This window comes from Oryzias latipes, chromosome 18, assembly GCF_053564925.1.
Source record: "Oryzias latipes strain Hd-rR chromosome 18, Olatipes_Hd-rR_3.1".
Classification (NCBI taxonomy): domain Eukaryota; kingdom Metazoa; phylum Chordata; class Actinopteri; order Beloniformes; family Adrianichthyidae; genus Oryzias; species Oryzias latipes.
In genome coordinates, this window is record NC_136254.1 from 1,942,395 (window position 1) to 1,960,196 (window position 17,802).

Here is a 17,802-nt window from a genome sequence, read left to right on the forward strand (position 1 = left end):
CCCAAGTCTGTTGTAATGTATTGACTATGCTTGACATTTAAAATGCATTAATGCTAAATTCCTGGACTTAGGCATCTCTTGCATGGGTTTAGCTTTATCCCATAGATGGCAGCACTAGTTATCCAATATGGCAGCGCCCCTGTTTAATTCAAGAAGGGCCCAAGTCCAGAGACTTTAGTTTGCTAGTCCTCTGAAATGATAAAAGTGAGGTTCTTCATATTATAGCATTTGTAAGCTATGAACTGGTGCTAAATCTGGGTAAAGTATGAATCATTTGGTGTAGCCTCCCTTTAAGCTATGCAATTACAATCATTTCCTGGAAAAACAAACTTCTTGGACTTGGGCCCCTTTTGAACTAACCGATTCAGTTGACAAGCGTACATGGGTTCATGGGCTGTGTTATCTCAATCTGAATTAAAATTTGTTGAATAGAAATAGTTTTGACCAATTTAAAGATTAAGGTGGTAGTATGCTGTGTTTAAGGTTTTGGCAAAGCAGCAAATTTGTGCTTGATTTCTCGAGACAAATCAATAAAACAATGACGTGTTTATCTTTGCATAACGTGTGGTTTCTGTCTGTTGATTTTAAATAAATCCTGGGTATAGTGACTCAGTGGGATTAAGTTGATTAAGTGCTAGAATGACACATGGGAAATCAGGGTTTGACTCTCAGGGGGTCGCGATGAGCTTCATCCAGTCTGAGTCCTTGGCCAAGACCCTTCATGCTACTGTCTAAATATGTAGCCACAAGGGGGACCAAGTCTGGGTTTCCCTGTGCCAGTCCCCAGCCCAGATAAAATGCAGGGTTGTGTCAGGAAGGGCATCTGGTGTAATAAAATCTCTGTCAAACCACCTGTGCCACTCAGTGAACGCGAATTCTCTGTGACGACCCCTGAAGGGAAATGCCAAAAAGTGAACAACACTCACAAAGTTTTATGGCAGGATTCCGTTTTTAGGGCGACTAACAGGTTGATTTAGAGGATGTTTCACTATCCCCCCAGAAACTGATCATAATGTCACGGCAGCATTTTAAAATTAAGGCTCAAGGTCACATATTACTGTTGTATTCTGATGCTGTAACCCTTGTGCTATCCTAGGCATTTTAACATTGGGAGTGGGTCATCTAGACCCACTAGACAGTGCTCTGAACCTTTTTTCTTCAATGATTTGTGATCTTCACTGGTGTCCATGGATTACATGAAATCTTTCCACCTTTATCCACCTTTGTCATGGTAGGGAGAACACGTCAATGTGAGGGTGGGGTCATCTGGACCCCATAAGATAGCACAAGGGTTAAAAGTGTCAGTTTGGACTTAATCTGCCTGCAGGTATCTGGCATAATCCCAAACTACATTGGCAAAACAACCGTCCTGTGGAAGTCATGGTTCCAGAAAGGAGAACTTAAATTAATCCATTAAATGATAATAAAACACTCAAATCATTTGAAAAGCTAAGGCAGGATTTCAACTTACCTCGGCAAGATTTCTGGAGCTATCTGCAGTTACGACACTTGTTAGTAACAACTTCTGGTTCCGTCACTGCGGTCCCATAAAGTTGCAGCAATTTACAGGACATCAAAGCTGTATTTAGACGTGGACACGGAGCTGCAGCTTATTATAGGATGTTATAAAGGATGATGACACCAACACATCATCTCTCAAGACAACCTTGAAACTGACTTGAATCTTTGCTTCACCAAGGCAGAATGGAATGGGATAACCAAAAATAGTAAAACAATGTCAAGGGAACTACGAACAAGAATGGTTCAATTTAGGATCCTACATAGAATTTACTGGACGCCCAGCAGGCTGCATGAGGTGGGAGTGTCATAAACATCTACCTGTTGGAAGTGTCAGGATGCTATAGGCATCCTTCTACACATGTTCTGGGAATGCCCAAAAGTTCAGAGGTAATGGTCATCCACGCATAATGAGGTGGAGAAAGTGGTTGGTCAAGACGTTCCCTTCCACAGCAGACGTTATGGAGTCTGTCGTGTACCATCTCCTCTCTCACAGTGGATCCAAACAACGGTAATGCTGGGTAGAAAACTGTTAGTGAAGGAATGGAAGGGCAAATTGGCTCCATCACTTCCCCACTGGCAGACCTCTCTGGGTCAACTTGCAGCGCTACAGAGGTTATCAGATAGATTACTGAACAGAGTGGATGACTTCAACGATAAATGGTCTCACTATTTTAAACACACAGATCAATGACATCTCCAGCTCAAGAAACCAGAAATGACCTCAATTCTCTGGTATGTAATGTTGTATCCATTTATGTATGTATAAGGGATAATGGTCAGATTTGATATTTATTTGTCTTTTTTGTTTTGCTAGTTTGTTTTGTTTTTGTTTATTTGGATGTTATGGGGTTGTTGTTTTTTTCTTCTTCTTTCCACAGTGAACTACATCTTATCTGTATATTTTGTCCTTGTGTGGAATGTTGTAATTTTGTCTTAAAAATGAAAAAGTTAAGTCATAAAAAAGTGTCAGTTTGGTTTTTCCTCAATATAAACGTTAACATTAATTCAAATGTCAACCCAAAAACTTGATAATACCTGATGACCTTCAACAGTAGTGGTCAGAACTCTTTGCAGAACTCTCTATTTTATTCAACATTAAGTCTCTAAAAAAAACTTTTAATCAGCCACCTTTTTATACACACTTGTTTAAAGAAAATCTTTCAAACACACAAAAAAACTCAAACTTTTCTGGATTGATGTATTTATTGAGAGCTTGACCATAACAATTTCACCAAGTATACTTAATGTTTGTATGAAACTGTCCCAAAGTTTGAATTATTGTGTGTGCAGTTTGGTTCAAAAATACTGTTTGTTTTATTGGAAAAAGTGTGTCACAGTCTATTGAAAGAATAATACAGGCCAACCAAACGCACTGTAAAGAATCAAAAAAGGTTTAAGAACTTTTTCAGGCACAGTGGGTTTTGCCATTAGGCAACAATTAAAGGAATTAAGAAAACGAGATTGATAGAAAACAGTCACAATGACAGCGGTGACCGCCAATAGCAAACATCACAGCGCTTCATGGTTCTTGACAGAAAGTAGCCCATCTTGTTACAGCAAGGATCATTTCCACAAGGGTTTGCACGTTAAAGGCATGAACGGTTAGAACAGTCATTTCATTATCTCTGTTGTTTGTCAAACTGACAGCAGTGGAGCAGCAAAAGCTTGGCTCCTCCCTGGCTCGGCTCCCGTCCTGTCGATAACATCTGCCCACCTAGCTTGCAGGAGGTTCAAGAGAACTGGTGGAGGTTGACGACGCAGATCCCAACTTGTCTTTGCTGTCCCATCTGTTTCCTCCTACCACCTTCCACTGAAGGATGCAAGTGTCCTTTCCGCCCATGGAGAGCAGGTGGGAGTCATTGTGGGTGAAGCACACGTTGGTGACGTGGCTGCCATGGCCATCGTACTTGTGGCTGGGTGCCTGGTAGAGGAATATCAGAAAAGTACTTTGAATGAGCATACAAGAGCAGGAAGCTGCTGAAGGGGAGCTTTTTTCCCTTTTAATGCTTAAGAAACTTGTGAATATGGACTTTATGTATGTTTATAAACTACCTAAGCTTTTAGACGTTGACTGTTGGATTTGTTTGTTACCTTAAGCTTTGGACAGGGGAACTGGAAAAGGTGGACCTTGCAGAAGTCATCAGCAACAGCCACGATCCTTTCACTATGGGAGCGGCACAAAGCATTGATGTCTGTGCCGTCGGAGCCCTCCAACCATACGCCTGTGAACACCACAAGCCAGACTCATCAGCTCAACACAAAATGATCCCATTTCCACGGAAGACCTGTAGAGACTAAGTTCTGCTGCTCCCTCTCACCCATAACATGGAAGCCCAGGACACAAGTGAAGGACGCCCATTCTCTGTCTTTGCTCTCAGAGCGGTTCCTTAGCAGTTTGCATCCTCCTGGGATGTCCCCTGTAGATAAATACATTCATCTGACGAGTAATCACACATATGACTGTGACACTTATGACTGCTTCAGGAAAGAAATGTGAAAGATTACAATGCAAAGATTTTCATGTCATTGGTCTAACATTGACCTAATCAACGCTAAGTTGACCAGTGCACAGCAGGGGGCTGAAGCTGGGATGATCATAGAACCAGGATGGATTTAGTTTAGTTATCTGTTGCTGCTTCACAAAACATTTTCAACGAAAAACTGAAACCAGACAGTTGGTATCCTGTCAGATGAGGCAGGTAAAGGGCTGGACAACAATGTTTTATAGCACGGTCCGAGTGAATACTCAATACTGATTGGCTGCTGGGTTTGCATTAAAAAGTGATAACACACAGTTATAACCGCACACCTAAAAACAAAAAGACCCGCTCACCTAGCTTAAATGTTCTGTTTCACTGCACTGGCTTCTTTAAAACAACGTTTAGCGTCATCATCTGGACAAAAACAAGGGAGGAGAACTTTCTCTCTGAACTGATGCTTTCTTTAACACATCGTAATCATCAGCATAAAGATCGCTTTCCTTTGCTGCTACAGTCGAGGTCGGTGTAGGCATAGCCGGCTAAGTGGCGCATTGTCATGTTACCATGACAACGCGCCACACCACATAACAAATAGTCTGCTTTATGTGAAAAAAGCGACCTAAAACGAAAAAATAACAAGAATAAAGTACTAAAAACTGATTGAATATTTATTTCTTATGCAAGTGACCATGGTTTAAGCGGGATAATGGCCTTTGAAGTGTGCATTATCTGAATTAACGCTCCGCTTCACGTCGGACAGTTCAGGCGTTTCATTTCTGATAAAGCACACTTTGTCAGCCATTATTACTTACATGTGTCTCTTTGTTATAATACAGCAAAATGAAGCGCGATGTAAATGAGTGTAAGCGTCCCATTTTGACTGAAGGACAGAAATTTCCAGAGTACTAAGCCCTCTTTGTGCCTATATTAACAAGTATAAATATTGATCTTTAGGTGCAATTATGGTGATAACTGAGACTTCAAAAACTGTTATATTTAATGATGAATAATCAATTAAGTTCCCAGATGGCGAAACAACAGAACAGGAAGAAGGAGATGTGAGCTGCTGAGTGTAACAGTGATGAACCGTGGCTGAATTTGAACTCGTTTTAGTCATTCTAAGTGTCTTCACTTACAGTACAGGATCTCGTAGTCACCAGAGTTAGACATGATGTACCGCCCATCCTTGGACCAATCCAGGTGAGTTATGAAGCTGGAGTGTCCCTGATTGGAGAGACACGAAAAGACAAAACATTCCCTTCTTTAAAAGAAATATCATGGATTTTTATTCCAGTTGACAGACGTTTAGTCGGTCTGTTAAACCTTTTGGAGCTTTAAATTGAAGGATTTACACAGTTTCATGAGGCAAAATGCCACCAATAGGGACGTAGTGTGATGATGACAGCATGTGATCCTTGGCCCATGAAATTGACAATATTGTGACCATTCAACAATGATTTATAAACTTCTAGACAATCTTTAACTGGACACCAATGCTTTAGAATGCACACTGTGTATAGACTTTGGGGTTAAAAGTAGTTGAAGAATCTTATCATTTCCAGGTGCCAACTCTGTTGACACCCATTTATGCATCATTCTCTTTTCAGTCTGGGGTAAGATTACGTTTTTATTTATAGTATTTTTTTTTGGGTAACACTTATAAATAAGGTACTGTTTATTAATGTTAGTTAATGCATAATTAAGTATTATTTAACTATCAAATAACATATAAACAGACGCTTTTATGCATTACTTAGCATCACTGAGTGTTTTACCTGATTTATTAGTTATCAATACACTAATGTTTGTTGTTTAACCTTACTTAATGCATTACAAAGCATCAATAAAAGCTTCCTGATGGAAACGTGTGCAGCCTGGACCTCTGAGGAGACGTGACGATAGCCTTGTTCATCTGTGCAGCTAGCACTCAAGATAAAGATGGTTGAAGTTTGTTTACAATGTTTGTTTTTTTGTAAAGAGAAAAAGATCATAAAAAAATGTATAAAACGTGACTCACATTACACTTCCCGAAGCGAGTGTAGCGGCGCCCTTTCTCTGTCACGTTGTAGATGTAGATGAAATTGTCATGGGATCCAACAGCTAAAAAGTTTCCATCTGAAAAAAAGGATTTAAGTCCTGATTACACCCCCATGTTCAAATGCTTCACAGATTAGGAGCTGCAGTTTAAACGATGTATAATTTAAAAAACGTGATAGGCATTCATATAACTAGTGGTATTTCTACAGTCAGAAGAAATGCAGATGTCTGACCGGGGGAATATCTCATGACAGACAGCTGTTCGTTGCCATCAACAGATTCAGAAATCACCTCCTGGGTCAACAGGTCGAGGACCACCCACCTGTTTGACGAGAACATCCAAAAAGATCATTCAGAGAAGAAGCAAAGGGAAGACTGACAAGAAAAACAGAACTACAGTCTGTCCAGTGTTCCCGGCAAACATTTATACAAACTATAGCAATCCTAAGATCGTTAAAGAAAGCACAAACACTGGTTTTTAGACAAAAGAAAAGAAAAACATGGACCACTTAAACAGAAAATAAACCAGAAATACAACATGAATATCGAGAAGATCTCTCACTGAAGTCAATGTTTCTGTAGTGTTTGTAAGTTTTAGGAAACTCCCTTTACAGACTGAAAATTCTGCAGAGTTTTGATCAAATCCCAGCTATTCTGGGTTTTTCACAGAAAATTATGCAAACATTTCCATCCACTTGTCTTTAGTGCTGTTCTGTTGGCAGAACTACCTTCCCGTGTTGAGGCCGACTGAGACGGTCGATCCGTTGGGGCAGAAATCCGCGCACAGGCCGTACTCCTGCAGGAGACGCATAGGAGTTACTTCAATGTGAATATAAGGAGGAGACGACATGTACACCGTTGTTTGATCACAAATGCTAGATGGATGGGAGCAGAGGTTGGGATGGGTGAGCCTCACCTCCAGAGAGACGCTCCAGCTCAGTCTGTGCTCCTCTGCCTCCCACAAACACACCTGCCGGTCGTGGCCGCAGGTGAGGAAGAGGCTCTGAGACGGGTGGGACGCCAGCCCCCACATCTCATCCACGTGACCCTGACACACACACACAGGGATGAATACACACACACACACACAGGGATGAATACACACACACACACACACACAGGAATGAATACACACACAAACAGGGATGAATATACACACACACACACACACACACACACAGAGGAATGAACACAGGGACATGAACACAACACACACACACAGACACACACAAAGAGGTCAGTGGTTTGTAGTACCACAGAAGTACCAAGCAGTACCTTTAGAAACCTCTGCATCAGTCAGTCAGCAGGACTACTGTCAGTTTGTAGGACAGTTGATCCAAATATGACCGCGTGATCACGAACACATCATCACTGACTCTTTACACCTCGACAGCTAAAGCACCGATACTCATTACATTAGTATTCTGCTCATGCTTTACCATAGCAAAGGAAAATACTCTGACTTTACTTTTTACAAAGGTACACGCTCAGGAACATCAAAGCTGATGGTGGTTTTTACCCTCAGCACGGACATGTCCTGTCAGTGGAAGGGGCAGATCAGTGACAGTTACCCCCACTCACAGGTTAGAGAACACGACGGACGAAGGACTTGTTTATGGTAGATTTTTACCGTAGCACATGTCTTTTGAGTATTTGTACACATTACCACATAGTCATAAAATGCTTTCCATGAGCAGCAGGATAATGCTTATATTCAGCCACCAGGTGGCTCCAGGTTTGGATTAGACATTTGAAATAAAGGCAAACGATATCCTGTGCATTCAACTGGAAATGATTCACACAACATACTTTAGATAATCTCTGTTGATTAAATCAGACTTTACAGACCACCTCTGTTGCTACCGATTAGTCGATGTTTAGGCTCAGAATTTCGGACAGCAGGCGACGACGACAATTTTAGAGTATTGAGTGCATCGTTTTACCTGTACAATCGCCAAAAACCCATCAGAGAAGGTTCCTCTCAGAATGGCGTTTCGCGTGGTACCAACCAGCAGCTCCTCCTCGTCCATGGCGGCAATGGTGCGGACCGTCCCAAACTTCTCTGGAATCTGGGTAACCCAATAAACCAAAGTATTTTCTCTCTATGTGGACATTGTATGGCCCAGCTGTCTGCACAGCAGAGGCGACAGACAGACAGAAACAGGCCGAACATCGTGATTCACCTCACACTCTCTCTCTGGAGCCAGATCGGCGCTCCAGCGGATGATCTTACGGTCCTTTCCCCCTCCACTGAGCAAGGCACCATCCTGCAGGGTGCAGAGGGTGAACACACTCCCTTCATGGGCTCTGGTCTGACGCATTATCTGATAAGTCTCTGTTAAAAAAAAAGAGTTTTGCGACATTTATCATTTGTGGTCTTCTTTTTTTTTTTTACGTCTTTACGATTTGCTCCAATACTTTACCTTTAAAACAGTTTTTAACAGTTCAGAGTGAAACTGAGCTCAAACTGTATGTTTTATGTCAAAGATCTAAAATGTATCAATAAAAGTAAAATATAGAAAATCTAAAAAAAGGCAAAGAAAAAGTCAAAAGAATGTGAAAAATGTATCTTAAAATAAAAAGACCCGTCTGTGTGTGACTGGGTGAATGGGTCTGTGACTGTAAAGCGCTTTGTCCTTGTAGGAATAAAGGCGCTATATAAGTATACACCATTTACCATCTCTAGTAAACTCTATAAAAATATTCCAAGAATGTATCCCCAGGCGTTTCACATTAATGTGTCATACTTCTAGTTGTGTTTGTCTTATAACAAAAGTTTCAAAGCTAAAATCCTTTTTTAAACCTTCATGTTTTGAATGAAAACAATATTAGTGGTGAGTTGGCGTCATTTCTGATGTGAAACAAACCATGACTGTTCTAAGAAAAAAAGAATCTGCAGATATTTTTGATACTTGATCTGCATATACTATGAAGATTTCTGAAACAGTGCTATCTCTGTTTTTTCTGATATAGTGTTATTTTCAATCATAGTCAGGATTTTCCTGCACATATTTTAGATCAGTGTTTTTCAACCGGTGTGCTGTGGGAAATTGCCCTCATTCACTGATCTAAAAACATTTTCCATCTCCAGGATTTCAGCTCTGTGTTCATCCAAACAGGCCCTGATAAAACACTGAGTAGTTAGGAATATGAAAGATCATAAAATACTTTTTTTGTGTTTATTTGATTCTATTCAAGACATTTTGATAAGAATGACGGTACCACGATTTAGCTGCAGCTATAACTGTTTTAGGAAAAGTCCCGCCCCTTCAACTGTCTCCACCAATCATTCTTGGAGGCTTAATCACACGTCATCAGTCTGACCAATCAGAAGTGGTTAAAGTCTTCACTTCCTTGTTTTGATTCTGCTCATAAAGTCTCTCAGTTCCAACAAAAATACCAGCTAAAGCTAGTCTTTAGTGGTGTAGGTTTCCACAGAATCCGGTGTCAGACCGTGGAACAAGCGAACAAAACAATGAAGCTGCATTCAGCGGCTGTTTGCACTACATCTCCCATGATGCATTGGGTTAAAGTGACAGCGTCTCTGCACTACAATCAGTCTTACTTCTTCAACGTCTTGAAACCACAACGAACACATCAAACAGTTTTTAAATCTTCTAACTTCACTTTTATTGCATCTTTTAGAAAAAAACAGCTGCAACTTCCAACTTTTTCTGCCACAATTATCACAAAAATGCATGTGAGATCATGGAGGGGCTGTAGATCAATACAAACTATGTGTTTCTCCTTTTTTATAAGTTTTGGATGCTGGTGTGCCGCGGGATTTTTGTCAAGGTTAAAGTGTGCCGTGGCTCAAAAAAGGTTGAGAAACACTGTTTCAGAGAGCCGATCTGCATGTGCTATGCTGATTTACATGATAATTAAGTCATTCATCTTTGTCATGTGATTTATTGATACTTAAGTCTTCTTAATGACCTGAAACTGTGTTGGTAAGGCATGGATATCTGCTAAAAGTTATGAACCGGATAATTATAGATCATATAATAAAAATGGTTACGGTAGAACAGGATTATATGAGTTTGCTTCCTTCCACTCCCTTTCAAGCAATCTTTGATTTAATGTCTAACTAGGTTTGATACGTCTTTGTACGAATGTATAACTGCTGATTGGATTGTTTTGTGCATTATTCTGGCTTTTATTGCTTGAAATAAACCATTAAAAACCCCCAGAGTCTTTGAACTCAGTGGTTTCAAACAGAAACGTGTCCCGATGCAGCGGTCCTCACTGCAGAGCGTGCTCCATGGGACTGAACAGACTCACTGACCTTTTGCTCCTTTACCCAGAGTTTTCACATCAGCCGCTGACTTTCCCCAGGTGAGGATGTTCCCCTCCGAGTCTCCGGTCAGAACGTCTCCGGTGAGGCCAAAGGCAAAGCACTGGATGAACTTAGGCTTCTTGTATTTCTAAAACAACAAAAATAATCCTTTTACAAAGCTAGAACCCTGACTCTGAGGGGGCACCTGCAGCCACTCCCACAATGCACCTGCTGCACAGGTTTTGGACACTTTACTACCAAAACCAGGAAGTGAGCATGGATGGGCCCCCCCTAAATACAAGTCCAGCCAATCCGTGCAAAAGTAGACTTTCTGTTTGTATGAGCAGGAAAAAGTAAAAGTGTAACTTAAGACGGGTTTTCCAGAAAACTAAGACCCACACTGCAAATGCTCAAAATAAAAACTATTACTCTCTTTGAACTGTCTTTTCTTCTCTCACAAGAGAACACGTTTTTGGAAACTCTGTTTATAAGCTGCAAAATCTGCATTTAGCTTTTAAAAAAAAACACATCTGTACTGTCTATACCAGGATACCAGGGGTCGGCAACCTTTTTTACTCAAAGAGCCATTTGGGACCGCCCCTAATAAAAAAGAAAGCACCCGGAGCCACAACCCGTTTTGACATCATTATATATATTACGCATGTATATATTATATCAAGGGTGCTCATTACGTCGATCTTCAATGACGTGAGTGTAGATCGCGGGCCAGAAAAGATTAAAAAAAAAAGTACTTCTTTAAAATCCACCAAAGTCCTCACTGAGAAGTACGGGACTTGATTGACATGTAGATTGCCCAATCGGACATCGTCTGAAGCATACGTCGCTGCAAATGCACATTATGTTCTTTAAAGGATGATACCGCGTGTGGGAGGAGCTACTGGTTCTGGTCTGATCGCTGCATGGAGCGATGTGTTTGTCAATTCATGGTAGACACGGAGAATGTGGAGAGATCAGGTTTATTATTTTGAAGAGTTCTACTTGGTAATCATGTTTCCATGTTTGAGTTCATAAAATCATCCAAGAGAAAGTCTCTGCTTCAACTCCCGCAGTGAAAGCTGCGTCTCAATCTGACGCCGTGTTTGCATCTCTCTGACAGAGTTTGAAGCCAAAGCCCCTCCCCCGCCTCTCCACCTGCTTTTCCTCTCTACCTGTTCACCTGTTCACATCCTCTGCAGCTGAGAGTTGGTTTCCCCCGCGCTCCTCAGTGTGTCCTACACAGAGAGCGCAAAACACGATAGTCGGGGCGCTCCAGCGCAGCACAAGGATGAAAGAGCCGGACGCAGGATAGAGCGGGTTAAGCAAATGAATGGAAGAAGGCGGCCCGCTGAAGAAATATTCAATATTGTACACATTTTATTATTAGTCTGAACTATCTTTTATTTAGAAAAATCTTTTATTTTGCTAAATCAGTCCAGTACGAAAAAAAAAACATCAACAAAAGTTATGTTGGGGGGTTTTTGGCTGGGTCTGGCGGTTTTCAGATGAATTTTTGGCTGGAAAACTGTGACTCTATCTGGCAACGCTGGCGGGAACTCTCAGTCTGTCATCAGTCTCTGCCCCACGGCATGTCAAGATCCCGGCAGAAGATCGGAGTGTTTATTGAAGCCGCCCCGCGTGTCTCCTCCTGCTATCAGCTCTGCAGGTCTCGCCCGATAAATACGAGCTCATTACGAAGCTGTTTTTTACGTGGCACTCGCTTCGTGCGGAGCCAGCAGCGCCTTTGAAATGCCATGAAAAATGAAAAAACTAAAATAAAATTTAATTATTATAAAATACTCATTATTTTCCAAAGTCACAGGGAGCCACAACAGATGGATGAAAGAGCCACATGTGGCTCCGAAGCCATGGTTGCCGACCCCTGGTCTATACTATCAAGGAGGAGCTTGAAGACAGTAAAACCTTCATAAACTAAGAAGCTGAAGCCGTTAAAAGAAACGATAAAAGGAGTTAAAGAAGGAGATAAACTAAAAGATCAAGTATTTTACTTTAATGCAAGTCCACTGTCTGAATGTTACTCAAATCAAGACAAACACCAAAATACTCAAAGTAAACTTTGTGCAGTGCAAGAGTGTGATTTCTGGACATACATTTGGTGATGTTTACATTTTAAATAAAAGAAAATGTGAGTGAAAATGCCGTCATAACTGCAGTCAGTACCAGGATTTTTCTAAGTTGCAACAGACTAGTGATTTTCAATGCCTGAGCATTTCTATGTGTGTTTATTTACGGCAATAGGCCAGAGTGATGTCATCCAGGAGGGAAAATTCTCTATATGACTAAAATACTCAAACCTGAAGACATCCGGGACGGTCTTCCAGTTAACCTGATCTCCACAGACGGACCTGAAGATACCTGACATACAAAGCTGTGCCTTTTTTCTAAAGGGCCTTTATCGTGCAAAATTCATGTTTTTGAGCTTTTAGGTGAATTACAATGTTCATTCCTCACTATAAATAAACCCAAAGAGGTCTTTTGGTCCATTCATGCATTTCTGAGTATTCTGCTTAAAATAAATAATTCTGCAGTGTGTCAAAGGTCATACATGATCATATATATGGATATAGTTTACTCTGATCGGCTTAGGGAAAGCATCCAATAGGATCTTTTGAGGTTTTACTTCACTTTTCTCCCAGAAAAGGTTGATCCTATCATTTCTTCACATTGACAAAACACTCATTATTGCAAAATGTGAAAAAAGTCTTAAAAAAGCCTTATTGAAGCTGTCTGAAAGAAGGAAAAAGGTGGAAGTGAACGTCAGCTGATCTTACCCCAAAGATGCCCTGTTTCTTGGTGAACTGTCCCCCACTGAGTGTCCAGAAATACACGTGTGATTTCCCACAGGTGATGATGTTGTTGCTGTCGCTGGGGTTGAATTCGACAGCGAACACGGCCTCGTTGGTGCTCTGCAGAGGCAACAGGACGGAGCGCTTCAGCAAAAACACTGGAGTGTGGATGCAGAACGCTGAATTAGTCTGGTGTGCTTTCCGACAAAAGACCCCTCAATCTCATTCGTTTGACCTCTGGCCTATGATGTCGGTCTTTACATCACGCACTCTCGGTTACGTTTCTGTGGTCGGTTTTACCGAGTTGGCGTTTTTGCAGTGGGCAGCAGTGTTGCAGTTTCAACGCGTCGCATTGTGCCGCTCACTGCTTCCGTCTTTTCCAAACACATTCCAGGAGACTGAAGTCATCTGGCGCACAGAGACCCGCTATCAGTCCGTTCAGCTTCAGTCACTCGCCCTGATGCACCAACAGATGAACCTGAACTCTCTACCGCTGGGTCATAGAAAGACACATAGCTGAACTTTCTGAAGACGTGCAGTTTAGCCTCTTCTTTCAAACGTCTCAGAATTGTGGGACCGGCGGGTTCTGTGGTCTGCTGCACCCCTCCCACCTCGTCACTCAGGATGGGAATGGCGCTTGCCTGACATCTTTAAAGGGTAGAAATGTCCGTGAAGTAACGTTCTTTGTTGGTTTCCTCCTCAAGATGAAGCACAGATGCTTTTCATTGCTCCTCCCCTGGTTGTGGTCCACTTTGTGGCTACCGTTTCTAAGACAGTGAATGCTTTCCTGCCCCAAACTAGCGGTTTGCAGTATTTTCTGTCATCGTGTACGAGACTTGCAACTTGGCTTAAACCGTTTTTGTAGCGCAGAAAACCTACTACTTTTATAAACACGCACACACATGCAACAGCACATTTGTAGACTTCTGGATCTAGCAGCTTTTCAGTTGAGAGGATTTGTTTTCCACAGCAGTTTTTACCTTAATTTCTGCCACCTTGGTCTCCTTTGCACAGTCCCATACTGAGAGCATGTGCTCGGTGGAGTCATCAATCACACATAAGAACCCACCGGAATCCTGAAAACAGTCAGAACACATTTCAGAGAGACTCTTTCTCTGTGTTTGGCCTTCCTGAACAAAAACAAATGGAGACATTTCTGCTCCCCTTACAGTTTAAGCATTTTTAGAATGTTCCTTATCTGGCTGTTATATTTTGCTTGTTTTATCTTAGTTATTTTTGGTGTTTAGCACTTGGTGTTTCCAAGAAAGTGCTACAGCAATATTGCTTGCTTGCTTGATTGGTTAAGTGATGGATTGATTGATTGATTGATTGATAATCTTCTAACCACAAATCAGAAAACACTAATTATGAATGGGTAAAATGGGTCCGGTGGCTGAAGCTCCTGCCAGTCAGACCCAGCTAGATGTAGGACCCATTGGAAAAATGGTGCTGTGGCGGTTGGATGCCTTGGCATCCCAATCCGTGGAGGCCAAATGTAGCCATCATGGGTCCAGATGGCCCCGGGAAGCCTCAGGCAGAAGGTTATTGATCGACTTGTCGTTGTGTCATTTGATCTTGGACACTTGAGGGGCGATCAGGGCAGAGCTCCAAATGGGATTCAATGACGTAGGAGAAGGCTGGACAGACTTGGTGGACTCAAACGTCTTGTGAGAGTGCAGGTAGTAATGGGGGCTGGGGACAGGTCCAAATGGACTCTTGCTCATGAGCGAGTGAAAGACTGAACTGAACCGGAGGATAGGTGCAGCGGCCGGAGGGATTAAAGGAAAAGCTCTGGACTTACTTGTAGATTCGTGTTTCTATACTGAACTATGATCATGAGCTTTGGGTCGTGACCAATAGAAAAGACTCCTTGAGTCTTGGATGGGGGGACGAAGCCGCTCACCCTGGGGGAGCTCAGAGAAGTGTCACTGATGCTCCCCATCACAAGGGGTCAACAGATGTGGCTTAGGCATCTGTTCAGGACCCCTCCAAGATTGGGGAGCTGTTTGGGCCGCATGTCACAGGGTTGAGGTCCAGGCTAGACCTCAGTCTACATACAGACTGCTGTTCCCACCACCAGACAAGCTGCAGGTGATAATTGTGTTTGGGAAAATGGAATCAACTGACAGCAGAGGAGAACGCCAACGATCCCACTCCTCTCTGGAAGGTTCCCAGGCCGATCTGCTGCAGTGTGACCAGAGTGTTGGAGTCCCAGATGTGAACACACGACTGCAGAGGCTAAAACACAGCAAACACAAACTCATGATATGGCTGCAGAAGACAATGCAGTACAACATTTGATGGTTTGTGTATTTTTAGGCTAATGTTTGTGTAGATTTTACATAGAAACCCTTTGGGGTTTATGTCTTTCTGCGGCGGCAGTCACCTTCCCGTCTTTGTCCACGCCCGCCGTCTGACCAGATGCCACCCGCACTTTGTCAGGATGGAGGGCCAGACTGCAGAAAAAAAGGACTTACATGTTTAGAAGGTTTTAACAGGCGTGACCGAGGTGACCTCCAATGGGGGGAGGGGGGGCATAGTCTAGTAAACCTTCATGTAAGGTGAAAAATTGTTAATGTAGTTTTTTTAAAACTTCCTTGAAGCAGTACACTGGTCAATCAGAATTGACTATTGCACAGAACGTTTAAAAACACGCGTGTGTAAAAGAACCATCGTACAAGAAAAACACACACACCAGTCGGAATAACTAAGCATATGACAAATAGACAAAAGGAAAAATGATTACCGTACTTTCTTGCACGGTAATCATTTGTACGGATTTTGGACAGCAGGCATGTCCAAAGTCTGGCCCGCTGGCTGCATTTGACCCACCCCTCCCTTAGCGACCGTATTCAGCGACCATTTCAGCGGTCTGTCTGTCTGTCAATCAGTCATTAAACAGTTCATTTGAATTGTTAATAAAATAGTTCAAATAATGAAAACCGGTTGGTCGTCACACATTTCCATATCTGGCCAAATGTTTGGATCCCCTGATCTCCAGTTAACACTTGCCTTTGTATATGAAACAACTTTTCTGCTGCTTTTTAAACTAAGTTTTTGCACTTTTGCAAATAAAAACAACTTTATTCAACAGAACAACAGATAAAAATCTGTTTACGTTAAACATATATTGGTTCACTATTCGGTCAAAATGATACTGAGCAGAACGAAGCAAGTTCTTCCTAAAGGACGGCCTCTGGACTGGCCGATAACATCCTGGTTGAGTCAAAACCCAAAATGGGAAAGAACTGATGGAAAATCTCTGCATGCGTACCTGCGAACACAATCCGTGTGCTTTCGATAGTGTCTTTGCGTGCTGTCTTTGATGTGGTAAAGCACAATAACACAGGCGATAAAGTAGACGGCCTCGCCTGTGGGGAGGAAGTACAGGTTGGCCCGGCCGTCACGTCCACGGTAGCCATAGCTGAGGTCCAACAGTTAAGGGAACTGAAAGGGTTCTAGTAAAACAGGATCTCATGACATCATGTGTCACTCAAGACGTGTTGCCAGGATCACAGAGAGATTTACAACCCAATCAGGAAACTAGCAACTTTCCTCTGGTGCAGTCAGACGAAGATAAAACCCTGAAGAGGACCGCTTTCCCCATCTGGAAGGATACACCCAGTCCAACTCCAGCCGCTCCAAAGGAAGCTCCATCTTCAGGTCGTCATAGTTCTGAATGTTGGAGGGGACGTACATGGTGATGGGTCGGCCGCGGATGAACATTTTGATTGACTGTCCTGTAATGCAGATGAGAAAGTAGCAGAGCTTCACGTGCACACATGGTGCACACACCGTGCACACATGGTGCACCATCAACCCTCCCACTCCACACTGCTTACAGCCTTCTGCAAAGGTTTACATTCTTTAAAGGAGAAACGTCTCCATAACGACGGTTCCTGTTTTTTTTAGACTGATGATTAGAAATGTCTGCTCATTAGAACCAAAGACAACAAGTATCAGGAAATTAGGACTGAGAATACTAGCAGGACAAAACACAGGTCAAATAATCTGGAAGAAGCAGCCAGAAATCCTGATAATGAAGCTACCAGGCAGGAGAAAAAAGAAGGACTTTAAAAAAGGAAGTTCATGGATAAAATGACAAAGAAAGAGAGAGGCGGATGTGACAGAAGATGATCCAGAATTCAGGAAGAGATGGAGACACCTCCCTCTAAAGAGACGAAACCCTAAAGAAGTTACATCAGAAGATTATATATGATTTAGTTCTGTTTTAAAGCAACCAACCCATTGCTGGCACTGGCCATTTAATTATGAACGAAAATTGGGCTTTGGAGGACAAAACAATATTTCAACTCCAAGAACAAAAGGCTTTAGCAAGAATGAGGTGAAAAGGTCAAAAATGTTCCTGTAGTTGAACCTGCAGAGCATGGATTTGGAGGCGTACCTTGGCTGTAAGTTCCTCTTCTTGAGCCGGGTGATCCTGTGTGAAAAAAAGTCCCAACAAATGAACAAAGAGGAATATAGGAACTGCAGGACTTTTGTAAATGTAAACATTACAGCCTTTCCAGTCTGTTTCTATAGCAGCTGTTCTGCTCTCCATTTTAAAACAAGCAGTGATGCGTTTAAAAAAGGAAAAGGTTAAACCGAGTTAAATGTTTAAAACCATTGCCTGGTTCGAATGGAACCTGTGACATCACAATTCATCAGCACTCTGCCACATTCC

At 42.2% G+C, this 17,802-nt stretch overlaps 1 protein-coding gene across 3 annotated transcripts in view; it reads right to left on the minus strand.

Annotated features, from left to right (window-relative positions):
* Positions 1 to 2,705: 2,705 nt before the first annotated feature.
* eml3 (EMAP like 3) overlaps positions 2,706 to 17,802 on the minus strand; it is a 42,144-nt gene continuing 27,047 nt past the window's right edge. For all 3 annotated transcript variants that reach the window (XM_023965858.2, XM_011487785.4, XM_078936599.1), the window contains 18 exons: positions 17,524 to 17,559; positions 16,738 to 16,858; positions 16,393 to 16,542; positions 15,505 to 15,574; positions 15,246 to 15,356; positions 14,099 to 14,194; positions 13,104 to 13,238; positions 10,324 to 10,462; positions 8,222 to 8,373; positions 7,982 to 8,107; positions 6,955 to 7,086; positions 6,767 to 6,834; positions 6,272 to 6,360; positions 6,019 to 6,116; positions 5,138 to 5,225; positions 3,840 to 3,938; positions 3,613 to 3,743; positions 2,706 to 3,442 (listed from right to left, as the gene is read on the minus strand). In XM_023965858.2, the coding sequence (XP_023821626.1) occupies positions 3,236 to 3,442; positions 3,613 to 3,743; positions 3,840 to 3,938; positions 5,138 to 5,225; positions 6,019 to 6,116; positions 6,272 to 6,360; positions 6,767 to 6,834; positions 6,955 to 7,086; positions 7,982 to 8,107; positions 8,222 to 8,373; positions 10,324 to 10,462; positions 13,104 to 13,238; positions 14,099 to 14,194; positions 15,246 to 15,356; positions 15,505 to 15,574; positions 16,393 to 16,542; positions 16,738 to 16,858; positions 17,524 to 17,559 (2,048 nt within the window). In that variant the 3' untranslated portion in view covers positions 2,706 to 3,235. The remainder of the gene's footprint in view (positions 3,443 to 3,612; positions 3,744 to 3,839; positions 3,939 to 5,137; positions 5,226 to 6,018; positions 6,117 to 6,271; positions 6,361 to 6,766; positions 6,835 to 6,954; positions 7,087 to 7,981; positions 8,108 to 8,221; positions 8,374 to 10,323; positions 10,463 to 13,103; positions 13,239 to 14,098; positions 14,195 to 15,245; positions 15,357 to 15,504; positions 15,575 to 16,392; positions 16,543 to 16,737; positions 16,859 to 17,523; positions 17,560 to 17,802) is intronic.